We start from the raw sequence: 19,838 nt of genomic DNA, 5'->3' as shown, positions 1-19,838 counted from the left end.
TTTTTGTTGCTCTATGTGGACGACATGCTTTTAGTTGGATCATCTCCTAAGTGGATAAACAATATAAAAGCAGATCTTAGTGGAGAATTTGACATGAAAGATCTAGGAAAGGCTAAAAGGATCTAGGCATGGAAATAGAACGAAATAGGTCAAATTCCATCGTATTCTTACATCAGTCCCCATACATATCAAAAGTGTTGAAAAATTTTAATATGAGTAACTGCAAACCTGTCACGTTGCCTCTTGCAAATCATTTTGTTCTATCTAAGGAACAAGCTTCCTGCAATGAACGTGAAGTGGAATACATGAGTAAAATTTAATACTCAAATGTGATTGGTTCGATAATGTATTTGATGGTTTGCACTAGACCGGACTTAGGATTCGCTATTAGTACTCTTAGTATGTACATGTCTAATCCAGGTCCTGAACATTGGGAAGCATTAAAGTGGCTTTTAAGATATTTGAAGGGTACAAGTGACGTGAGTCTAAAATTTAGTGCTAATAAAGAAGGCGTGAAATAAAGGATTTTGTAGATGCTGACTATGCAGGAGATAGGGATGGTAGGAAATCAACTTCCTCTTACGTATTCACCTTATCAAATTCGTGTGTTAGTTGGAAATCACAGTTACAACACATAATTGCACTATCCACTACAGAGTCAGAATATATTGCCACCACTGAAGCAATTAAAGAGGCTCTATGGCTTAAAGGTCTACTTCATGAACTGAGTGTCTTGAATGAGTACGTGGTTGTGTATTCTGATAGTCAATCATCCATACATTTGTGTAAGAATCCTGTCTTTCACGAACGCACTAAACATATCGATGTTAGGTTACACTTCATTAGGGATATAATATCACAAGAAGTAGTAAGACTTGAAAAAATTCACACACAGTACAATCCTTCAGATATGGGCACGAAAGTGCTGCCACTGGTAAAGTTTAGAAGTTGCAAAGAGCTTCTAAACATCGGCACAGGTAAATGATTTCAATTTTATCGGTTTTTCTGTTAGAGGTGTCACTAATGGAAAAACGTTTTTCTTTGCAGGTCCTTTGACACCAAGGTGGAGGTTGTTAGACATTATGTTGTCAAACGACCTCCCGGGCGATGATAAGAACCAATTTTATCAGTCGACATGAATGACTGAACGATAATTCAACATCGAATAATGGATGAACTGACCAAACGTTGCTTTACCTATTGGACGGCTAATACTCTTTGTGGCTTGTTGATTCTTTCCATTGGAAGTTAACCCTAGTCGAGCCTACTTACCATATCCCAACTTACCTTATGTTGGCCACTTGACTTACTATATATATTGGTGTTTTCATCCTTGTTAACCCCGTCCAAAAATTGAAGCCGTGAGAAAAGAGAAACTGCCGTGTCCAGCCGAGTTCTTCTGCCTTCATCTTCTTCGTGATTTCTTCTCCACCCCAATTGCTTGAGACTTTGTGAACCTTACCTGAGTGGTATCCATCCTAAGTGTGTGGATTAAATCAACAAAGCAAAGGACGAAAGCAACCAAGTGGGAAGAGGCGCCGGCGATCATTGGTGACTCCAATTGATGTTGAATTCGGTTTTAATGGTTAACTGAGCCCGGAAATCACCGTGAGCAGCTAGAGGAAGGTCCTAACATCTCGAATAATCGAAATATATAAAGCCCAAACATGCATGCACCATTCTTTTGTTGATTGGAGAAGGATAAGCATTTAGCCTTCTTGGCAATGACTAACATTATAATTTATAAATATATCCTACTAAGAAAATGGACAACTATTCTTCTGGGTTGGAGTCTCCTGGCCTCATCTTCCGAAGGTGAAAGGTAAGCTGCCAAAATTATCATTACCATATAGTCAAAATATTCGAAATGTTTTTTTTTTTTTTTTTTTTTTGGGCGTAAATTTGAAGTCAAATACACGAGTTTAACGAACGTACGTACCCCAGCCTGAGGGAAGTATCAGAACCATGAGAAATATTGGTGATGCACTCAGATGAATTGCTTTGCTCAGTACCATTTCCAGTGACTTCAAATTTCTGCACAAACAGTTCACTCAACAACTGAATGCTAATGGATGCAGTGAAATGTTTTTAATGATTATGTAAATATCAGGAAACTCTTACTTCGGCTAGCTGTTTCAACTTAGCATTTTCTTCCATTAATTCAGATTCCTGAATATCAGAAGAGTTAGTTAATTAAACTAGCACATGGTAAGTTTGTATTCGGAATGAAACATTCCATTATTTATCAATCATATCATCAAAAAGTTAATGATTATAGGAGAGGGACAAATTTATTTATTTAAATTTATTCTTTAATATCCCTTCAAGTGCATTAAGATTTAGGATTCCATTTTAAAAAAGTCATTCTCGTCAAAAGAGTTGTCCTCGCTCTGAATGTGGGATTTATTCTTAAAGATGAAGTTTGAGGACTTGCCTTTTTCCTGAGCAAACTAATCTCTTTCAAGAACTTGTCATTCTTGCCCATTGAAAAAGAGAGGTGTTAGCACAGAAAATCTCAATAGAGAGACTAGAAAATACGAAATTGTATGTAATAATACCTTTGCTTCAACGACATGGTTTAGTCCTCCCATTACCGTCTTCTCTAGTCTGATCAACTCATCCATGTCAAGTTCATGGAGATCTTCTCCCTTGAGTTGCCTATTACAATTAGTGTTTGTATCTCAACTGTGCAATGCACTCGAATAAGCATAACCAGAAATCTTAAGCTTAGACACATATTTTACCTCAACTCACGAGTCTTGTCCATGAGTACCTTGCTGAGCATTCCATAGCCATTATTTTCCTGCAAAAATTGTAATAGGATTATACCAATGTTAGAGTAGCACAAACGAAATACATTAGCCGAGGCATATAACAATTTTCACTTGTAAAAATATCATTTTTTGACATTACATGTGGTGATATACCAAAAGAGCTTCAACGAGTTTATTTTGTAAATTCCATCACAAAATAAGAAAAAAATTATTAATAGCACTGCAAGTTAAAAATAGAATGTGACAATTAATATTTGAATTCAGAGAATTCTTATTTATTTGAGAGGGGATTAATTTGTCAACATAAACTAGTCGCAAATGCGTTCTTGATTAATCTATTTAACTTATAATATTTTTACCTTTACGATATGATTAAGACTTAGCTGCAAAATTGACAACATTATCCAGATATGGAATAGGATGGTTCTTGAGATCGATTTAGGGTGTGTTTGTCACTCATTATTTGGGAAGAATGTATTATGGAATAGTGATTAATGTTGAAATGTGTGGTTAAAAGAGAAGGAAAAGTTCTTTATTTACATATAATATTATTTTAATAAAGAATGTGTAGTTGAAAATGAGTACTGTAGAAAAAAGAATAGGAAAGAATGGATGACAAACAGGGGCTTAATTAGCCTCGTTGAGGGAAAAAAAACAATAAAACTTAAGACAAACCAACTTTAATGAGCTAAAAACACTCTTGTTTGCAATATTTAGGTTTTGTTTGGTATTACTAAATTCAACTTTAATTATGGAAGAAGAGTCAGTTAAGTATTTGACAAGCTTATTGAACAATTAGAGGTTTATTAAATTTGAAATGAGACTTTAAACTCATATGGTAAAGTTTAAAATTGATTACATTAGTTTGATGCTAAAATTCTTTTTTATCTTTATCTTCTTATCATAATTTCAGTATACAAAGACATACAACAAACTTAATGCAGAATTCTATAAAAATGGTTTTGATCTCACCAGAAGTTGGAAAGATGGTTGTCCTAATTTGTCTGAGTTTTCTGCTTGCCCTCTATGCCTTTCAATTAGTTGCATCATGCTGCAGAAGAGAACAAGTGGAAACAAAAAAATTTCAACTATGTAAACTAGAGGGAGACAAAATCAAATTCTATTAAGGTTCATACATAGAGTTCATGTTGGGCGCATACAATACGGATGTGATAATGGTACACCATACCAACAAACTAAGAAAGTTCATCACAAATGCATGCAATTTCATTTATTTTGGAAATTTAAAGTTTTCAATTTTTCCGAATTGCAGGGACCTTATTTATGTGTGTACAAGAATGAAAAACTTGTTCATGCCACTTTCGCATGTCCGAATATATAAAATTTAACGAGTTAAGCTATTAGACATCATAATTTGACAAGTACGAAGGAAGCATTCACAAATTTCATTATCGGGGCAGTTGAAAATTACAAATTTGGTACTATTTTATATATACCACACTCTTTAAAAGCTTAAAATATACCAAAGAGGTGATGTGCATATTATTTTCGTTGGTTAAAATATGCCAAAGAGGTGATGTGCATATTATTTTCATTTTAATTTAGTCTTTAGTAGCTAGTTTTGTGTATTGAACTGCGTTATTCCTAAGACAATTGAATAAGAAAACTACTGATTTCTCACATATTTTCCAATCTTTATTGTGCTTAGTCTAAGGTATAAAGCATGAAACTTAAGACACAAAAACACAGAAATCAAGCCATTTCTCAGTGAGAGGGCAATTTCACACTCATGACTTGTACTCTCCACAGTCCCACCTTGACTCTCAAATGAACATATTTTTTAATTTTGACATCGTCCTTGTGTTCTCATTTTCCTACATGATCATTGATCCTTCAGTTCTACAGCCTCCCCCGGCCCCACCACCTTCACTGGTTAGCTAATTCACAAACACACAGGAGAAAAGCATGAGATATATCAGTGTACCCTTCGCCCCTAGTTTTGCTCGAATCTTCGTTCCATATTCGAGCAACAAATTTATTTCCATTTCTGCCCATTTAATTCGTACCTGCTCAAAAGGACAGTCTCTATAGTCATTTTTGCTGTGGTTTTGCCCCATTAGAATCGTTAGTTTTCAATACAAAACTAGCTAATTGATTTAAAATTCAGTAGCATGTTGTGTGTCTGTTGAAGAAAGAGAGGAGAGGAAATTAGAGAACCTTGAGCTAGAATAATGGAAGAGTTTTCCAGTGGCAGAAAAAACAATTAGGGCTATCTCAGCATCACAAAGAGTAGAGAGTTCTTGAGCCTTCTTGAAAACCCCTCTTCTTCTCTTTGAAAAGGTCACCTGGCGTGCCGTCAAGTTATCGATCTTCTTGATCTGAATCTTCTGTCTCACCATTTTCACAGCACACTCACTACAAACAAGAATTATACGTATATTTCGTTAGTATCTCATAATACATACACAGATCAAGGGACGAGAAAGAAGATTGGTCTTTGATAAAAATAAGGAAAAAAAAGAAGTAAAGCATATCTTCAAGTACAATAGAGGATCTGAAACCACAACCCTCCTTAACAAAAAATAAAAAATGGAAATTACGGGAGAAAGAGAGAGGGGGGAGAGAGAGAAAAAAGGATCAATCTATATTTACGTATATAAAATTAGAAAAGAAGGAGGGAGACAAAAGAATCATTCAGTTTTTTTGCATAAAATAGAAATCTTAAACAGTATAACATTTACTAATTCAGGGAAGAGATGACATCCACCACCTGCAGAAGGGAAACCCTAGTGAGAGTAAGTGGCAAACATCTGAAATTAGAAACCAAACTGAAGTAGCATAGGAAAGAACGATAAAGGTGCTTTGCAAATTGTGCAAATTGCCAAAGGGTAGAGAGAGAGAGGTTTCTTGAAATTACCTGTATGAGACGTAGGTTTTGTTAAACCTAAAAACTTGCCACACCACAGGATATGTACAATTCTACCAATAAATAATGTGTGCCTGTACAAAGAGAAAGATCGATATTGTGAATACGTCTCTCTCTCTCTCTCTCTCTCTCTCACACACACACACACACAGAGATATATATATTTGAAAAATATTGATATAAAATTCTAACAAAATGTTTCTAAATGTTAGCGACTTTTTGAAAATAAAAATCATATTTTTAATAAGTTTTGATAAATTTAATAAATGTGTTGTTGAAAATTGTTAAAAAAAACGTGAATTCTATAAAATAAGTTATTAAAAATAAATTTTAAAAAAATATAGCCAAACAAGGACGTAACACGAAGTTATGTGCGTATAATATACCACATAGTTCCTATGTGGTACAAATTAAAATTAAATTTTTAATCTAAATCAAAGTCAATAATTAATTTAGTCGCATATTTCATATGATCGATTATTTTTCAATCACATATTTTATCAACTTTATTAAAAGTTTTCTAAAAATTTAACTTTGATCCCATCAAATGGGGCATAAACAATTTCTTCAATATATTGTGGGGAAAGTGTTGTCCGTACAAAAGGTCCCTGCCTCGTCGCTGTCAGAAATTATGATGTGGTTGTACCTTTGTGGGCATCACGCTCCCCACTCTAAAATTCTCTCTGGCATGACACCCCTGGCTGTAATATGAAGCAGGAAAATGAAATCCTATTTATTTTCTTTCATTTTTTCATTTATTATTATTACTAGGTTAGTACAGGTAGGGGGCTGTGGGGGATGAAGGGGTAGGGGTATCAATTTAACTCTCCGGCTCGGGTTGTCCGTGGCTTGGCCTGAAAAAGTCCGAGCCAATCCGAGGCTACGATCGAGCCCATTTTGGGATGTCAGCTCGTGTCACCGGCCATTTTCGACCCGTGATAAGTCGACCCTTGAATTTAAAAAAATAAAAGGCCGACAGCTGCTGCCTTTTAAGGCATATTATTAAAAAAAGGAAAACGAAAAAAATCCAACTGGATTGGCTCGGCTCGGCTCAGTTCGAGTTCGAAAAAAGCTCACACTATTTTACTTGAATCCAACTCGAGCCTCGAATTTTAGTTCACGAGCAGATTCGTCTCGATTCGTTGACATTCATGGGGGATGTGGGGTTTTCACATCATTTTCAAGGATAAGGTAATATAAGGTTGGCCTCACTTATTTTAGACTAGCACCGAAACAGAAGTGGGAAAAGCTGAAGTTGGGGGCACGAGCATAAAGTTGTTAGGAGAATTTCATGAAAATCGCAGGGTGCACCAATTTTCAAGTCCTCTTTACAGTTCCATAAAGATGAAATAATAAAATGGATTAACAATTGTAAAAGAAAGTGAGGATATATAACTACATAAGTAACGTGGCTTTCAAAGGGATTAAAAACGAAAATGATATTTGGTTAAAAATCCCAATCAAACAAAACAAAAATGTTAAAAGGCCTCCACTTATTGATAAGGATTTAAACGCTTATAGTCTATTTTATTACGAGTAATTATATTCACACACACAGAGAAAACGAAAAAGAATTAGTATCTATATATATTTTAATTGCAATGAAGGTCCCCAATATTTGCTAACTTTGCATCTATTTCCTCCATGTTTTTGTGGCATTTTAAATCATTAATATTCAAATAATTAGTGCATCCCATATCTCGTGATAATTTATGTTCATTCTGCTAACATGCAATGAAATGAGGAGCGATTATTTTGTAAAACTTTTATATTCGTTTTTTATTTCGATTATTAAAATATACAAGAGGCATATAAGTAATTTTACACTCTCGTAACACATTTTAGGATGGAAAACTATGCAAATTAATAGAATGTTAATTATAAGGATCAGAATAATATTATTCATAGTCAACTACTACTGTAGTCATCTTGTGTAACATGTATTAATTATCATTTTAATTAGGTCAAGGCGTTGGATAGGTCTATCGAGTACTTCAATGCTTGGAACCACCCATTATACTTCGAATATTTCATAAAAAATGGAATCATTCCGATCCTTATAATTATTAGATCAAATCCAAACTCGAATCGTCAGCGTCGATTTACAATCGATTCTACTCATAACATTTTTTAAATATATATTTAATAGATATTTCTGTATAAGCCATTTGAATACATATACTTAACACGTTACTATTGGGAAATATTTGTGCAAGGGAAAAAATTAGTTAAGGAATCTTCAAGAAGCTAAAAAATCTAACCGCATGACTCAAAATAGTGGAAACTAAAAATCAAGAATAAAAGATGAACAAATTTAAACATCAAAAACTAAATTACAATTTGAAAAGAAATGATTTTTTCTTAATATATCTTATTTGATTCATAAATAAAGGAGTGATAGAGCCCATAATTTAATTATGGACAATACTTGAATCTTCAACTTCGAAAATGTACTGATATAAGAAATAAGACTAATCAGATACAGGACTATGTAGTATTAAGAAATTGCAGTTCACGTATTGAACTCTCTATATTTGAGTAAAAAGAAAAAAAAATTATATTTCAAAAAGAATCACGAACTTGAGATAACCAAAAAGGTATACTAAAGCCAAGTATGGATGAGTTATAAAAAAATTGAAAAAAAGAAGAAGAAAGAAACACTTAAGTTTATAAAATAATGCAAGAAAAATAAAAAACTCGAATTGCAAATAATGAACGATTTAATTCATCAACTTATATCACAACCCTAGCTTGAATTTTTTAATTCCTAGAAACTCGAATTACAAAGATTAACATGTTCTGATCTCCGAATGCAACAATCTGATATAAGCGTGAGAGACAGAAAGTATGAGTAAATCATGATTTCTTACGGTTAGAGTCTAGAGTTTAAGACAAATTATTACCTAAATTAGAGTTTTGGGGTTTTGTATTCTTTGTACCCAACATATAAATTGTAAGAAAAAAAAGGGGGTTCCATTCAGGCATACATGATTCCCCGTGATTCTGGTTCAGAAATCAAGAATCGACCTGGAACCAATTGGTTATCAATTCCAATTTCTAGTTTTTTTTTTTTGTTTTTTGAAATTGGACCGGAACCTTTGATTTCCTATTCGATTTCGGTTCGAGAAATTCGATTACGATTAAAATGCCCAGGTCTACTTTTATTGATAACTCAAAGAAAAGGAAATAAGTCAAATGGGCCTCTTGATTTATGGCACATTAGGATGTCACCTAGTATGTTAAAAATTATAATTCGAAATGTCCAAAATGCTTCCACTTAATTCTAACATTAGAGCCGTAAACCCCCAATTTCATTCCCTAGTTTCCATTATGCATCGTTCAAAATGCATTATGAGCCCCAATTTCTTCATTTTCTTCTTCTTTCTTTGCATTATTTCTCGAGTTTGATTCCATCAAGCACATGAAACTTACATCAACTAGATGTGATACTATGAAAATTCAAACTTGAAATAAAGAATTCAAAAAAATTGGCTCCACCTTCATTGACTTCAACATTATGAAACGATTATGTTCCCTATTTTTATCCTTGATTTGGATTGTTCAAATGACGAAAATGCCCTGAACATCAATTTAAGATATTGGATTCAACTTTTTTGAACAAAACTGTCATTTATGTAATTATATTTTCTTTACTTTTCGTTTTTTTTTTCATTTTTTTCTTTATCCCGAAAACTATCGATTTTATTTGCTGAAAATCAATTTGGTGAGTGATGCTACCAAAAAAAATATTACCTGAAAGATCTCGAACTTGATGATCGAACTTCACTTTGATAAACACGAATGGTTGTGTATTTATAAGTGTTAGCGGTGGAGTCCTAGAAGGACTTATTCTGTCACGATCCTTATCCTCGTAGGAAAAGGAGTTAGTGTTTTACCTCAAGTATTCAAATCACTGTTTGAGTCAAAGAAGGAGTCTAATAGGGTAGGGATTGTGGTCAAAGTAGGATTAGTGTTCCCGTAGGTCGTATAGGAAAGCTGACGAGTCGACATACATACCTCGACCTCAAATGCCCGACCTTGTTTTGGTGTTTTTAGAGGGTATTGAGATCGGGTTTATGGTGTGATCGGGGTTCATGGGTCGAGTTCGGGATTGACAAGATCTGAGATCATCACTGGCCCCCGTGTATCGAGGTCGTAGATTTTCGTCCAAGCCCAGTCTACGAGCGAAGATGCATAAGCATGAACATCCAAGTGTTTTTCCACGTGTCAAGTGTTTGATGGGATGTCAGAGAGCGATCTGAGATGGCCGCCACGTGTAATGTTAGGGCACGACCTTAGATTCTCGCCACGTGTCTTGGTCCAAGGGTTGAGATTGCATGACCGTTGGTATTCCTCAGTCCCCTATAAATACCCCAACTTTCACCCTCATTTTTCACTTTTAACTCTCATCTCCCAGTAAATCGAGCTCGAGTTCGAAGATTAGTAGGGTCTGTGAGCAACAGAGGTAAGAGTTCGAGCCCTTAAGTTGTTTTATTTGATTATAGTGTAATGTCGAGTAGTGATAGTACCGGGTCAAGTAGTCGTGATAGTAGCAAGGCTCCTAGAGACTCGAACCATAGTGATAGGCCTGAAGATGTAAATACATCCATTATTCCTATGGCCATCCCTATTAACCCCCATATCGACATCCTGACATACCCCAAGGAGCCGACCAAGTACAAAGAACATGTAATTATTAAAATAGCTAGAGAGTTCGGGGTCACGCCGATTTGTGACATTAGAACCCCAGGGCCAACTGAGACCGTGTTAGGAGCTCGGGAGGGAGAGATGACCTTTTTTAGGGACACTCTTAAGGCCGGGCTTAGGTGGACTCTTCACCCATTTTTCATCCATTTTCTGATCTCATACTACATGTGTCCAGGTCAACTAGCCCCGAACGGTTGGAGGTTATTAGTGTATTTCTTCATACTATGTAGGTGCCTCGAGGTTGAACCTAGGGTCGACCTACTTTGAATGGTCTTTGATATGAAATTCTCCCCGGGGTATAACTGTTTTGTTTATTTATCCACCGAGGGGGGGTATAACTGTTTTGTTTATTTGAGGGTTGGAAGAAACGTTTCTTTTTTGTGAAGCCTCAAGACCCCGACCGTCCCTTTAGCCCGCGGTGGAAAATCCTCGATAAGAATAGGTTTAACGAAGGTCAGGCCTATTTTGAGGTTCTACAGAGAGATAGGCTGAGGTTAGTGAACCACGACCCCCTTGCAGACAAGATCGATTACTTGCTTGAAGACGACACCCTTGACCTTGCTAACGTGAAAGGCCTCGAGGGTACGATCTTTCTTTTTATGTAATCTTTGCTATTTCATGTGTAAACACCGATCTGTAGTTCGAGCTAATGCCTTGCTGTATTTCTGCTTGTAGAATTCGAGATGTCTTTCGATCCGTCAGCCCTCTTGGACAACGTTCATAAAAAAGCGAAGGGCCCGAAGTCTAAAGCCCCGATGATGACCTCGTCCAAAGGAAAAAAGTGGGCACGAGAGGCCACCCGTCCAACCATGGTGGACCTGGGGCAGAGCTTAGGGCTGGACAAAACTCCCGAATCGAACCCGATGGTTCTTCTCAAGTTAAATATCTGAACGGGTATTTGAATCAAGAACTGACGGGTATGATTCGATTCTCAGTTCTAGGCTAAGACCCGAAGAATCGAATCTCCGTAATTTTTTTAAATTTATTTATTTTAAATAAGTAAAATTATTTTATTTTTTCTAAATAAATTTGTTAACTAGTTAATTTAGTTCAAATCACAAAATATGATTTTTCCATTTCTAATTTTCAGTTCAAAATCAACTTAATCAAATTGACCTCAATTTTATCAAAATCTATTATTCTGCTATAGTGTCGTTTCTACCGGAGAAAATCGAATTAAAGTTCTATAACATCTCTCTTAATTATTTTGATTTTGCTATCTTTCTATTTTTGTGTTTTAATAATCAAATTTATGAAGAATTTAGCAAAGAGAGACGTGAAACACATAAAATTGAACTACGTTATTTTGTAAGAGCTAATATTGAACATATCATTAATTAAATTAATGTAACTTTGTATTTATTAAAAAATTTAATTATAATACGAAATCGAATGGAACCGAACCGGACCGGACCTAACCGAACCGAATGGAACTGAACCCGAACGGTTCCGTAATTAAATTTGGACCCGATGGTTCCATTTACTAAATACCCGAAAATTTCGGGTCGGTTCAGTTCGGTTCTAGAACCGAACCGAACCGAATTGGATCATGTCCAGCCCTAGCAAAGCTCACAAAACCCGAGCTCTCCAAGGCAGCCAACCCCCCAACACAAGAACCGAACCGAACCAGACCATGTCCACCCCTAGCAGAGCTCACAAAACCCGACCCCTCCAAGGTAGCCAACCCCCCAACAACAAGCTTGAGTTCGTACCCTTTGTTATGGGTCGGACCTTTTAGCTGATGATGACGACCATATGCCCACCAAGTCGCTCGAGGAGTACGCCGACTGTGCTCTCATCCAGGGCATAGTTGATAAGTATGAGAAGGAGGTCGAGATGAATGAAGGGGTTCGGACTCTCGAGCTTCTTACATTGAAGGTCAGTTTTTAATATGAATGCTTCTGGTACCCTTGATTGGTTTCTTAATCTGTATTAACATCCGGCACCATACTTGTTTTTGCAGACACTAAGCGTAGCTCGGGGTCTGGGGCTCAAGGGCTTGAATTCCTCAGATCACATAGTCGAGCTCGAGGTTAAGAGCGAGGTTACGTTTAAGAGGGCCCAGGAGCTTGAAAGGGCCCTTGAGGCGGCCAAGGCGGACCTTAAGAAGGCTGAGGACGAGGTCGGGCTGGCAAGGGACGAAGCTGAGGAGGCGAAGCTTGAGCTCATTCAGTCCCGAAGCTTTTTTTAGGCGGAGCTTGCGAATGTTCAAGCAGAAGCCCGAGCTCAGGCCGTTGATGACTTTAAGAAGTCTGATGAGTTCAAGACTCTCCTGGGTCAGTACGGGTCTGGCTCGTATTACTATGGGTTGTGGCTAACTCGTTCATTCCTTAGGACCAAGCTCCCCGAGGATTTGAAGCCCGTAGTGGAGGAGTTAAAGACTGTGAACGAGCTCGCCAAGGACCTCGAGCTATCCTCCTCTGAGGGTGATGACGATGACGACGATGCTGGGACCCCTGACAATGGAGGGAGAGCGACCCCATCCACCTAGATTAGGCCCTTCCCCGACCCTGAGACTGATATTTTTGTAACTTTTTCTTTTTGCTCATGTTATCTGCCCGATCTGGGTTTATGAACTTATTTTGATTTTGATTAAATGAAAAGTTTATTGCCTGAATTGGGCTTCTGTCTTTGAGAGGGAATTTTATCAGTTCATGCATTTTATTATTCCTACGAGATCGAGCATTGATCCCGTGTTCGCATATTGTAATTTTGAATTCGAGCTTTTATTACAGTTTAGAGTTCGGTTGTTAGTATAGGTCACATGTCGCAATCATTTAACTCATAGCTCGAGTATGTGTAATAGTTCGCGTGTAATTTTTATCGTTGAACTATGGATACATCGATCCTTTAAACAATACTGATATTGGGGCGTCAATTTCTAAGTTCAATGATGTATTATTGGGGACAACTAGTTCGTGCACTAGTGTTTGGTATTGATTTGATTCTTTGCTTACATCGAGGGGGGACCAATTGGTCGCTGATGAATTAACGAAAACGTCGGTCATGGTTATATGAGGGGCAATTATATCGTGCCCCGATCTCGATCTCAGAATTCATGCTTGGTTGAGCATTTTGGGATCGATAAGGTCGGGGATGGTTATACGTGGGCAATTATATCATGACCTGACCTCGATCTCACGATTATTTCATTGCTCGTCATTTCGGGATATGCCCGACCTGTTACTGCTTGAGGTCATGTGTGGAATTTATCGGGTATTAGCTGCATGCGCGGGGCATGACCTTATGCTAATTTTGTAAAGGTATTAGCTGCATGCGCGGGGCATGGCCTTACGCTAATTTAATAGGGAATCAACATCATAAAGAAAATTCTATGTGCTATTAAAAATGCTCAAGGGTGTTTGATACCCGAACTTATTCGAGCATGAGCTAACAGGGCATTAGAGCCCGAAAAGTAAAAAACGAAATTAAGGAAACATGAAGTGGGCATGCAAACCCTAACGGAAATTTATAGCTATAGCTAGTCACTTGTAATATATTTTCAGATTATTGGCGTTCTATGGCCTTGGGAGTGGTCTCCCCGATGTGTCTCTGAGGCTATAGGCTCCACCTTTAAGTTTTCTTATGACCTCGTAAGGTCCCTCCCATGTCGGCCCGAGTTTCCCTGGTTGGTGTCCGACGGCTTCTGCTTTTCTAAGGACAAGATCGCCAGCTCTGAACCTCTTGGTCTGGACCTTGTTGTTAAAGTGCTTTGCCGTTCTGTTTTGATAACTCACAGCCCTAAGTGAGGCTTGCTCCCTTATCTTTTCAAGCAAGTTAAGGTGCTCGGTAGTTTGCATCTCCCTAGTTGTCTCGAGCTTTCTTATTGTGGGGAGGCTAACCTCAATTGGGATGGTCGCCTTAAAGTCCAAAAGCAAGCATGAATGGCGTTTCACCAGTTGCTGTCTTGAGCGATGTCCTATATGCCCATAGTATCGAAGGCAGTACGTCAGGCCAGTCACCTTTGGCATCCCCTATCCTTGTTCGGAGGTCCTGCAATATGATCCGATTAGTTACTTCGGCTAACCCGATACTTTGTGGGTGTGAGACCAAGGTTAAGCGATGATCAATCCCCTTACTGGCGCAGAAGTTCTTGAACTGGGGATTGTTGAATTGCCTTCCATTATCTGTGATGAGGACTTTTGGTATCCCGAACCTGCATATGACAGACTTCTATATGAACGACCTGAGCTTCGGCTCTGAAATTGTTGCTAGAGGTTTGGCTTCTACCCACTTTGTAAAATACTCCACTGCCACAGTTACAATTTTTAATTGTCCTCGGGCCAAGGGGAAAGGTCCAAGAATATCAACTCCCCATTGCTCGAAGGGAGCTCAGTAGTGAATGGATGTTAGTTCCTCAGCAGGAGCACTTCCGGACATAATCCGTGGCATCTTTCTTCAAACATGTCCAGTAGTATCCATACCTTATCAACTTATATGCAAGAGCTCGAGCTTCCTGGTGATTTCCACAAATGCCTTCGTGAACTTCAGTCATTGCTTGAAGAGACTCGGAAGGTTTGAGACATCTTAGATAGGGGAGTGTGAAACTCCTGCGGAACAGGACTCCTTTGATTATACAATATCTAACAGCTCTATACCGAATGCTTCTGGCAAGCCGATGGTATGCAAGATGTCTATGACACTTGGCTTCTGAGCTATACTTGGTTCTCTAACCATCTTGATGTGCACTGTTCTATCGAGCCCGTCCACACCCATGAAGACGAGTCTAGATAATGCATCAGCCTTGGCATTTTCAGCTCTGGCTACCTTCAGAATTCCAAAACTTACGAACTGCCTCTAGAGGTCATGTACTTTCAAACAATATAAGCCCATTTTTTCATCCTTTCTTTCGAAAGACCCATCGATTTGTCCAACCACTAGCTGTGAGTCACTGAAAACTTTAACGCACTCGCACTCAAGATTTTTTGTGAGTTCCAGGGCTATAACAATGGCTTCGTACTGTACTTCGTTATTGGTAGCTTCGAATTCAAATCTGAGAGCGCATTGTATCTCCGTAGTCTTTTCCGGACTTGTGATGATAATGTCGGCCCCCGAGCCCGAACTATTGGATGCTCCATCAACAAAAATCTCCCATATTTCTAAGGTCGAGTTCGAGCCCTTGGCCGGTGTTTCTAATGATCTCGGAGTAAGCTCTGCTATGAAGTCAGCTAAAGCTTGGGCCTTGATTGCAGGTCGTGGCATGAACTCTATGTCAAATTCGTCGAGTTCAATTGCCCATTTCAGCAATCTCCCTAAGACATCTGGCTTCTGAAGTATATGTTTGAAAGGTTTGTTGGTGAGCACAACAATTGGACGTGACTGGAAGTACGACCGTAATTTTTTGGCAACTATTAATAAAGCAAGGACGAGCTGTTCAGCAAGCGTGTATCGTGTTTCTGCATCGAGGAGCACTTTACTTACATAGTAAACAGGTTATTGAACTCTTCCTCTTTCCTTTACCAAGACACCGCTAACTGCGTTCTGAGAAACGACCAAGTATAACAGCAGCGTGTCGTCGGGTTCGGGTTTAGTAAGGACTGGAGGCGTTGGTAATGTCTACTTGAGCTCCTGAAAAGCTAAGTTGCATTCCTCGTTCCAGTTGAACCTTTATTTTCCCTAAGTAGTTTGAAAAAGGGGAAATACCTGTCTGCTGCCCGGGAAACAAACATGTTCAGTGCTGCTACGTGACCTGTCAACTTCTGAATGTCCCTTTTGCACTTAGGGACCTCCATATTTATCAGAGCTTGGATTTTATTAGGATTCGCCTCTATTCCTCTATGTGTGATCATAAAACCCAAGAATTTTCCAGACGCCACCCCAAGCGCACACTTTGCCGGGTTGAGCTTCATGTTGTACCTCCGTAACATAGCAAACACTTCCTCTAGATCAGAAACATGGCTATTCAAATGTTTGCTCTTAACCACCATATCATCCACGTATGCTTCGACCGTTTTCCCAATTAGCTTGGCGAAGATCTTGTTCACTAACCTTTGATATGTTGCTCCAACATTCTTCAGTCCAAAGGGTATGACCCTGTAGCAGTAGATGGCTGAATCTACCATGAACGAGGTCTTCTCTTGATCTTCTTCTACCATGAGAAATTGGTGATACCCCAAGAAAACATCCAAGAAGCTGTACAGCATATGACCTGACGTGCTATCTACCATATTGTCAATTCGAGATAAGGGATAACTGTCTTTAGGGCATGCTTTATTCGGATCTGTAAAGTTAATGCAAACTCGCCACTTTCCATTAGCTTTCTTGACAAGAACCACGTTGGCAAGCCATTTGGGATATTGTACTTCCTGAACGAACTGTGTGTTAACAAGTTTGACAATCTCCTCTTTTATGACTTCTCATCTTTCTGGTGCAAACTGCCTCTTCCTTTGCTTTACAGGTCTTGCTTCCGGGTTTATGTTAAGTCTATATACTACAACCTCTAGATCAATTCCAGGCATGTCCTCAACATTCCAAGCGAATATATCCATGTTGCGGGAGAGACAACTTAGAAGTTCAGACATGACCGCTGTATCTAACCCTTGACCAATTTTGATTTTTCGAATGCTAGTCACATAACACTGTCGGGCCACCGTTTGGTTGCCTCAGACTACCCCGATTCCATTAGAAGTAGGAAATTTCATAGCCAGGTGGAAAGTTGAGACAATAGCTTGAATTCTATTGAGCAGTGGTCTTCCCAATATGGCGTTGTAAGCCATTGGCATACGGACAACTTCAAAGGTAGAGATTTGCGTCACCTGTTTACCTTCGGCCCCCAATGTTAAGGGTAACCCGACGATATCTTTCGGGGTGATGACCCCACCTCCAAATCCTTGAAGGTGTGTTTTGACTGGCTTGAGTTGCTCTGATGTGATCCCCATTTGAATAAAGGCCTCATAAGACAGTAAGTTTGCTGCACTTCTGTTATCTACCAAAATTATCTTGACTTCAAAGTTGGATGTGATGGCCGATATGACAAGGGCATCATCATGAGAGAACGCTATGCCTTCCAAGTCATCTGTTCCAAAAGTGATGTCCTCTGTATGGCCAAGATATGATATTGAGATGATTGGAGGCTGCCTGGCATATTGTTTACGCCCGCTGCTAGAATCTCCTTCTGAGGCTGTTCCTCCGACAATGATATTGATAGTGCCTGCGGTTGGTTGTTTGTTTCCCCGATCTTCTGGGCCTTTGCCTCCATTCTGATTATTCCTCGGGCGCTTGTGTAAGAGCTCAGAAATCCCCTTTTTATAGGAGCTTTGATTTCCCGCTTTAAGGCTAGACAGTCTTCCGTTGTATGCCTATGATCTCTATGGAAATCACAATATTTACTATTGTCACGAGTCTAGGGGGGAGACCGCAATCAGGGAGGCCACTTTGGTTCCTCAGAGTCCTTGATTTCCATCAGGATGTTGGACCTTGAAGTGTTCAAATGGGTAAAAGACGTTGAAGGAGGATCCTTCCTTGGTTTGACCCTAGGTGTCTCTTGTCTCAAGCTGGACTCATGCGGCCTTTTCTGATCCAACCTCCTTGATGAGGTAACTACCCTTTTTGGGGCCATGGTTTCTTCCATATTGATGTACTTCTCAGCCCGTGTGAGTAGCTTGGTGATTGACTTCGACGGGATCTTAGACAAGGACATCTTGAATGCTTCGCACTTAATGGCGTATGTCAGAGCTGAGATTGCAGCTGTGATATGTAGATCGGGGATCTGAAGCCGTTCTTTATTGAACTTGATCATGAAACTGCGCAGTGTTTCGTTGGGTCCTTGACGCATCTGCATGAGTGATGCGGTTGTCTTTTTGATTCGCTTGCTGCTTGCAAAGAAAGCAGAGAACTTATCGACCAAATCTGAGAAGGAGGTGATGAAGTTCGGTTCTAATGTGGAAAATCAATCTCTAACTGCGTTTGTGAGGATTTGGGGGAATGCCTTGCACATTACTGCATCAGGTGCAACTTGTAAGTTCATGATATCCGTGTACACATTGAGATGATTGATGGGGTCGGTTGTCCCATCGTACTCCTTTATCCGAGGATACTTGAACCTATCGGGAAGGGGATACGAGAGGACTTCTGGAGTGAATGGTGTATTGGGGATGAATCCTGTTGCTGCCCGAGTATTTTGTTGCATACCCATTGCTATCCCTTCTTGAATAATTCTAGCAAGTTCAACGGAGTCCATCGTAATGGACCTTGAATTTGACGCCACTTGTGGTACACCTGAAGCTCCAACCCCACTGTCATCATGGGCTGCATGATGAACTCGAGCCCGAGCATCTGCCATGAAGCCACCTTCAGGTGTTGGGGTATGCGAAAGGGTGTGAATTTATCTGGCTTAACAATTGGGTTAATGCAGCCACCTGCTGACGAAGTTCCTCAAAAGCTCCGACGGAAACAACAGCTTGAGGAGGTGTTGGCATCTCCGACCAGTCTTTTTGAGAGATATGGCGTTCCTCAGGAGGAGGAGGGTTATCCGAGACGGATGAGCTTGCTGAAGGAAGACCTGAACGTGTATTGACCATGGCTTTTGGTAGCGATCTCCCACAAACGGCGCCAATGATGCTACCAACAAAAATATTACCTGAAAGATCTCGAACTTGATGATCAAACTTCGCTTTGCTGAACACGAACAGTCTTTTGAATACCTGCAATAAAGGTAACGAGGTGTGTACTTGTCGGCCCTCCGATACTTAAGTTAGATAGGAAATTTAGCGCGTGAGGCTATATGTTGAAGATAATGAAAAACGTACCTCAAGAATGAGCACAAATTGTGTATTTATGGGTGTTAGCAGTGGAGTCCTAGAAGGACTACAAACCTCGACCTCAAATGCTCGACCTTGTTTTGGTGTTTTTAGGGGGTATTGAGATCGGGGTTTATGGTGTGATCGGGATTCATGGGTCGAGTTCGGAATTGACAAGATCTGAGATTATCAGTGAGCAATCTAAAGAAGAAATGTTATAGTAAAACTGCAAAAATTTGTGTTCCAAAAAATATTTCATATGTAGAGTTGTGTGATTACACCCAAGAAGTGCTTAATGTTGATTCTAGTTTATATGAAATGGAGTAGAAATTTCTCGTCCTTGACATGACAAAGTTGCCATTCCATCAATGAAGATTATTTTTGACGCTAAAGTGAGTATAATACTACGCATGACCATGTTACTCCGTGCAACTCTTGCAAACAAATATTTAGCTGGTGATCAACATGACTTAAAAACTACAATGAAAATTAAAAATGATAATTGTCAATACAACTTGATAGATGTTGCGAATAATGAAGATGATAAAGATCTATGCACTATGGAAACTGATGCACGTGGAGGCAATGAAAAAGACAAAGGTCAATGCAATATACAATTTGACGCACTGATGGCCATGATATACAATTATTCTCTTTTTAATCAAAATTGTCAAAATTGTGAAAACAACAATAATTGTGATAATTTTACAAGTGCTGATTATTGGGATTCGA

General features: G+C 38.9%; 3 protein-coding genes across 8 annotated transcripts; all 3 read right to left on the bottom strand.

Annotated features, from left to right (window-relative positions):
• Positions 1–1,635: 1,635 nt before the first annotated feature.
• LOC111376780 (MADS-box protein SVP-like) lies at positions 1,636–5,791 on the bottom strand. Of its 6 annotated transcripts, XM_022999779.1 has the most exons (10): positions 5,653–5,703; positions 5,477–5,505; positions 4,953–5,150; positions 3,747–3,825; positions 2,745–2,803; positions 2,559–2,658; positions 2,435–2,476; positions 2,122–2,169; positions 1,940–2,034; positions 1,636–1,827 (listed from the first exon to the last, which is right to left on the bottom strand). In XM_022999779.1, exons 3-10 carry the CDS (start codon positions 5,132–5,134, stop codon positions 1,803–1,805), a joined length of 630 nt encoding a protein of 209 aa, XP_022855547.1. In that variant the 5' UTR covers positions 5,135–5,150; positions 5,477–5,505; positions 5,653–5,703; the 3' UTR covers positions 1,636–1,802. The 6 variants fall into 6 exon arrangements, with proteins under 6 accessions (XP_022855547.1, XP_022855546.1, XP_022855544.1 ...); XM_022999778.1 differs by lacking the exon at positions 5,477–5,505 and having other exon boundaries at positions 5,653–5,791; XM_022999776.1 differs by lacking the exons at positions 5,477–5,505; positions 5,653–5,703 and adding an exon at positions 5,506–5,646.
• Positions 5,792–13,886: 8,095 nt separating this feature from the next.
• LOC111376801 lies at positions 13,887–16,889 on the bottom strand. Its single transcript, XM_022999805.1, has 7 exons — positions 16,764–16,889; positions 15,974–16,682; positions 15,244–15,764; positions 14,957–15,135; positions 14,793–14,918; positions 14,317–14,524; positions 13,887–14,228 (listed from the first exon to the last, which is right to left on the bottom strand). Exons 1-7 carry the CDS (start codon positions 16,887–16,889, stop codon positions 13,887–13,889), a joined length of 2,211 nt encoding a protein of 736 aa, XP_022855573.1.
• Positions 16,890–16,970: 81 nt separating this feature from the next.
• Positions 16,971–18,142, bottom strand: LOC111376800. Its single transcript, XM_022999804.1, has 2 exons — positions 17,742–18,142; positions 16,971–17,652 (listed from the first exon to the last, which is right to left on the bottom strand). The coding sequence occupies exons 1-2, from the start codon at positions 18,140–18,142 to the stop codon at positions 16,971–16,973; spliced, it is 1,083 nt and encodes a 360-aa protein (XP_022855572.1).
• Positions 18,143–19,838: the final 1,696 nt, after the last annotated feature.

This window comes from Olea europaea, unplaced genomic scaffold, assembly GCF_002742605.1.
Source record: "Olea europaea var. sylvestris unplaced genomic scaffold, O_europaea_v1 scaffold1561, whole genome shotgun sequence".
Lineage (NCBI taxonomy): Eukaryota > Viridiplantae > Streptophyta > Magnoliopsida > Lamiales > Oleaceae > Olea > Olea europaea.
The sequence above is the reverse complement of the archived record's forward strand: the minus strand, read 5'-3'. Positions and strand labels throughout refer to the sequence as shown.

Coding starts and splice junctions, on each gene's coding strand:
- LOC111376780 (XM_022999778.1), bottom strand. CDS start 5,134: ATGGTGAGACAGAAGATTCAGATCAAGAAGATCGATAACTTGACGGCA. Junction 3,826..4,952: donor TTCCATTATTCTAGCTCAAG/GTTCTCTAATTT, acceptor TCTCTTCTGCAG/CATGATGCAACTAATTGAAA. Junction 2,659..2,744: donor GACAAGACTCGTGAGTTGAG/GTAAAATATGTG, acceptor TAATTGTAATAG/GCAACTCAAGGGAGAAGATC.
- LOC111376801 (XM_022999805.1), bottom strand. CDS start 16,889: ATGTCTGAACTTCTAAGTTGTCTCTCCCGCAACATGGATATATTCGCT. Junction 15,765..15,973: donor ACTACTTAGGGAAAATAAAG/GTTCAACTGGAA, acceptor TCCTCGATGCAG/AAACACGATACACGCTTGCT. Junction 14,919..14,956: donor GAAGCATTCGGTATAGAGCT/GTTAGATATTGT, acceptor CCTGTTCCGCAG/GAGTTTCACACTCCCCTATC.
- LOC111376800 (XM_022999804.1), bottom strand. CDS start 18,142: ATGCGTCAAGGACCCAACGAAACACTGCGCAGTTTCATGATCAAGTTC. Junction 17,653..17,741: donor AAGGACTCTGAGGAACCAAA/GTGGCCTCCCTG, acceptor ATACAACGGAAG/ACTGTCTAGCCTTAAAGCGG.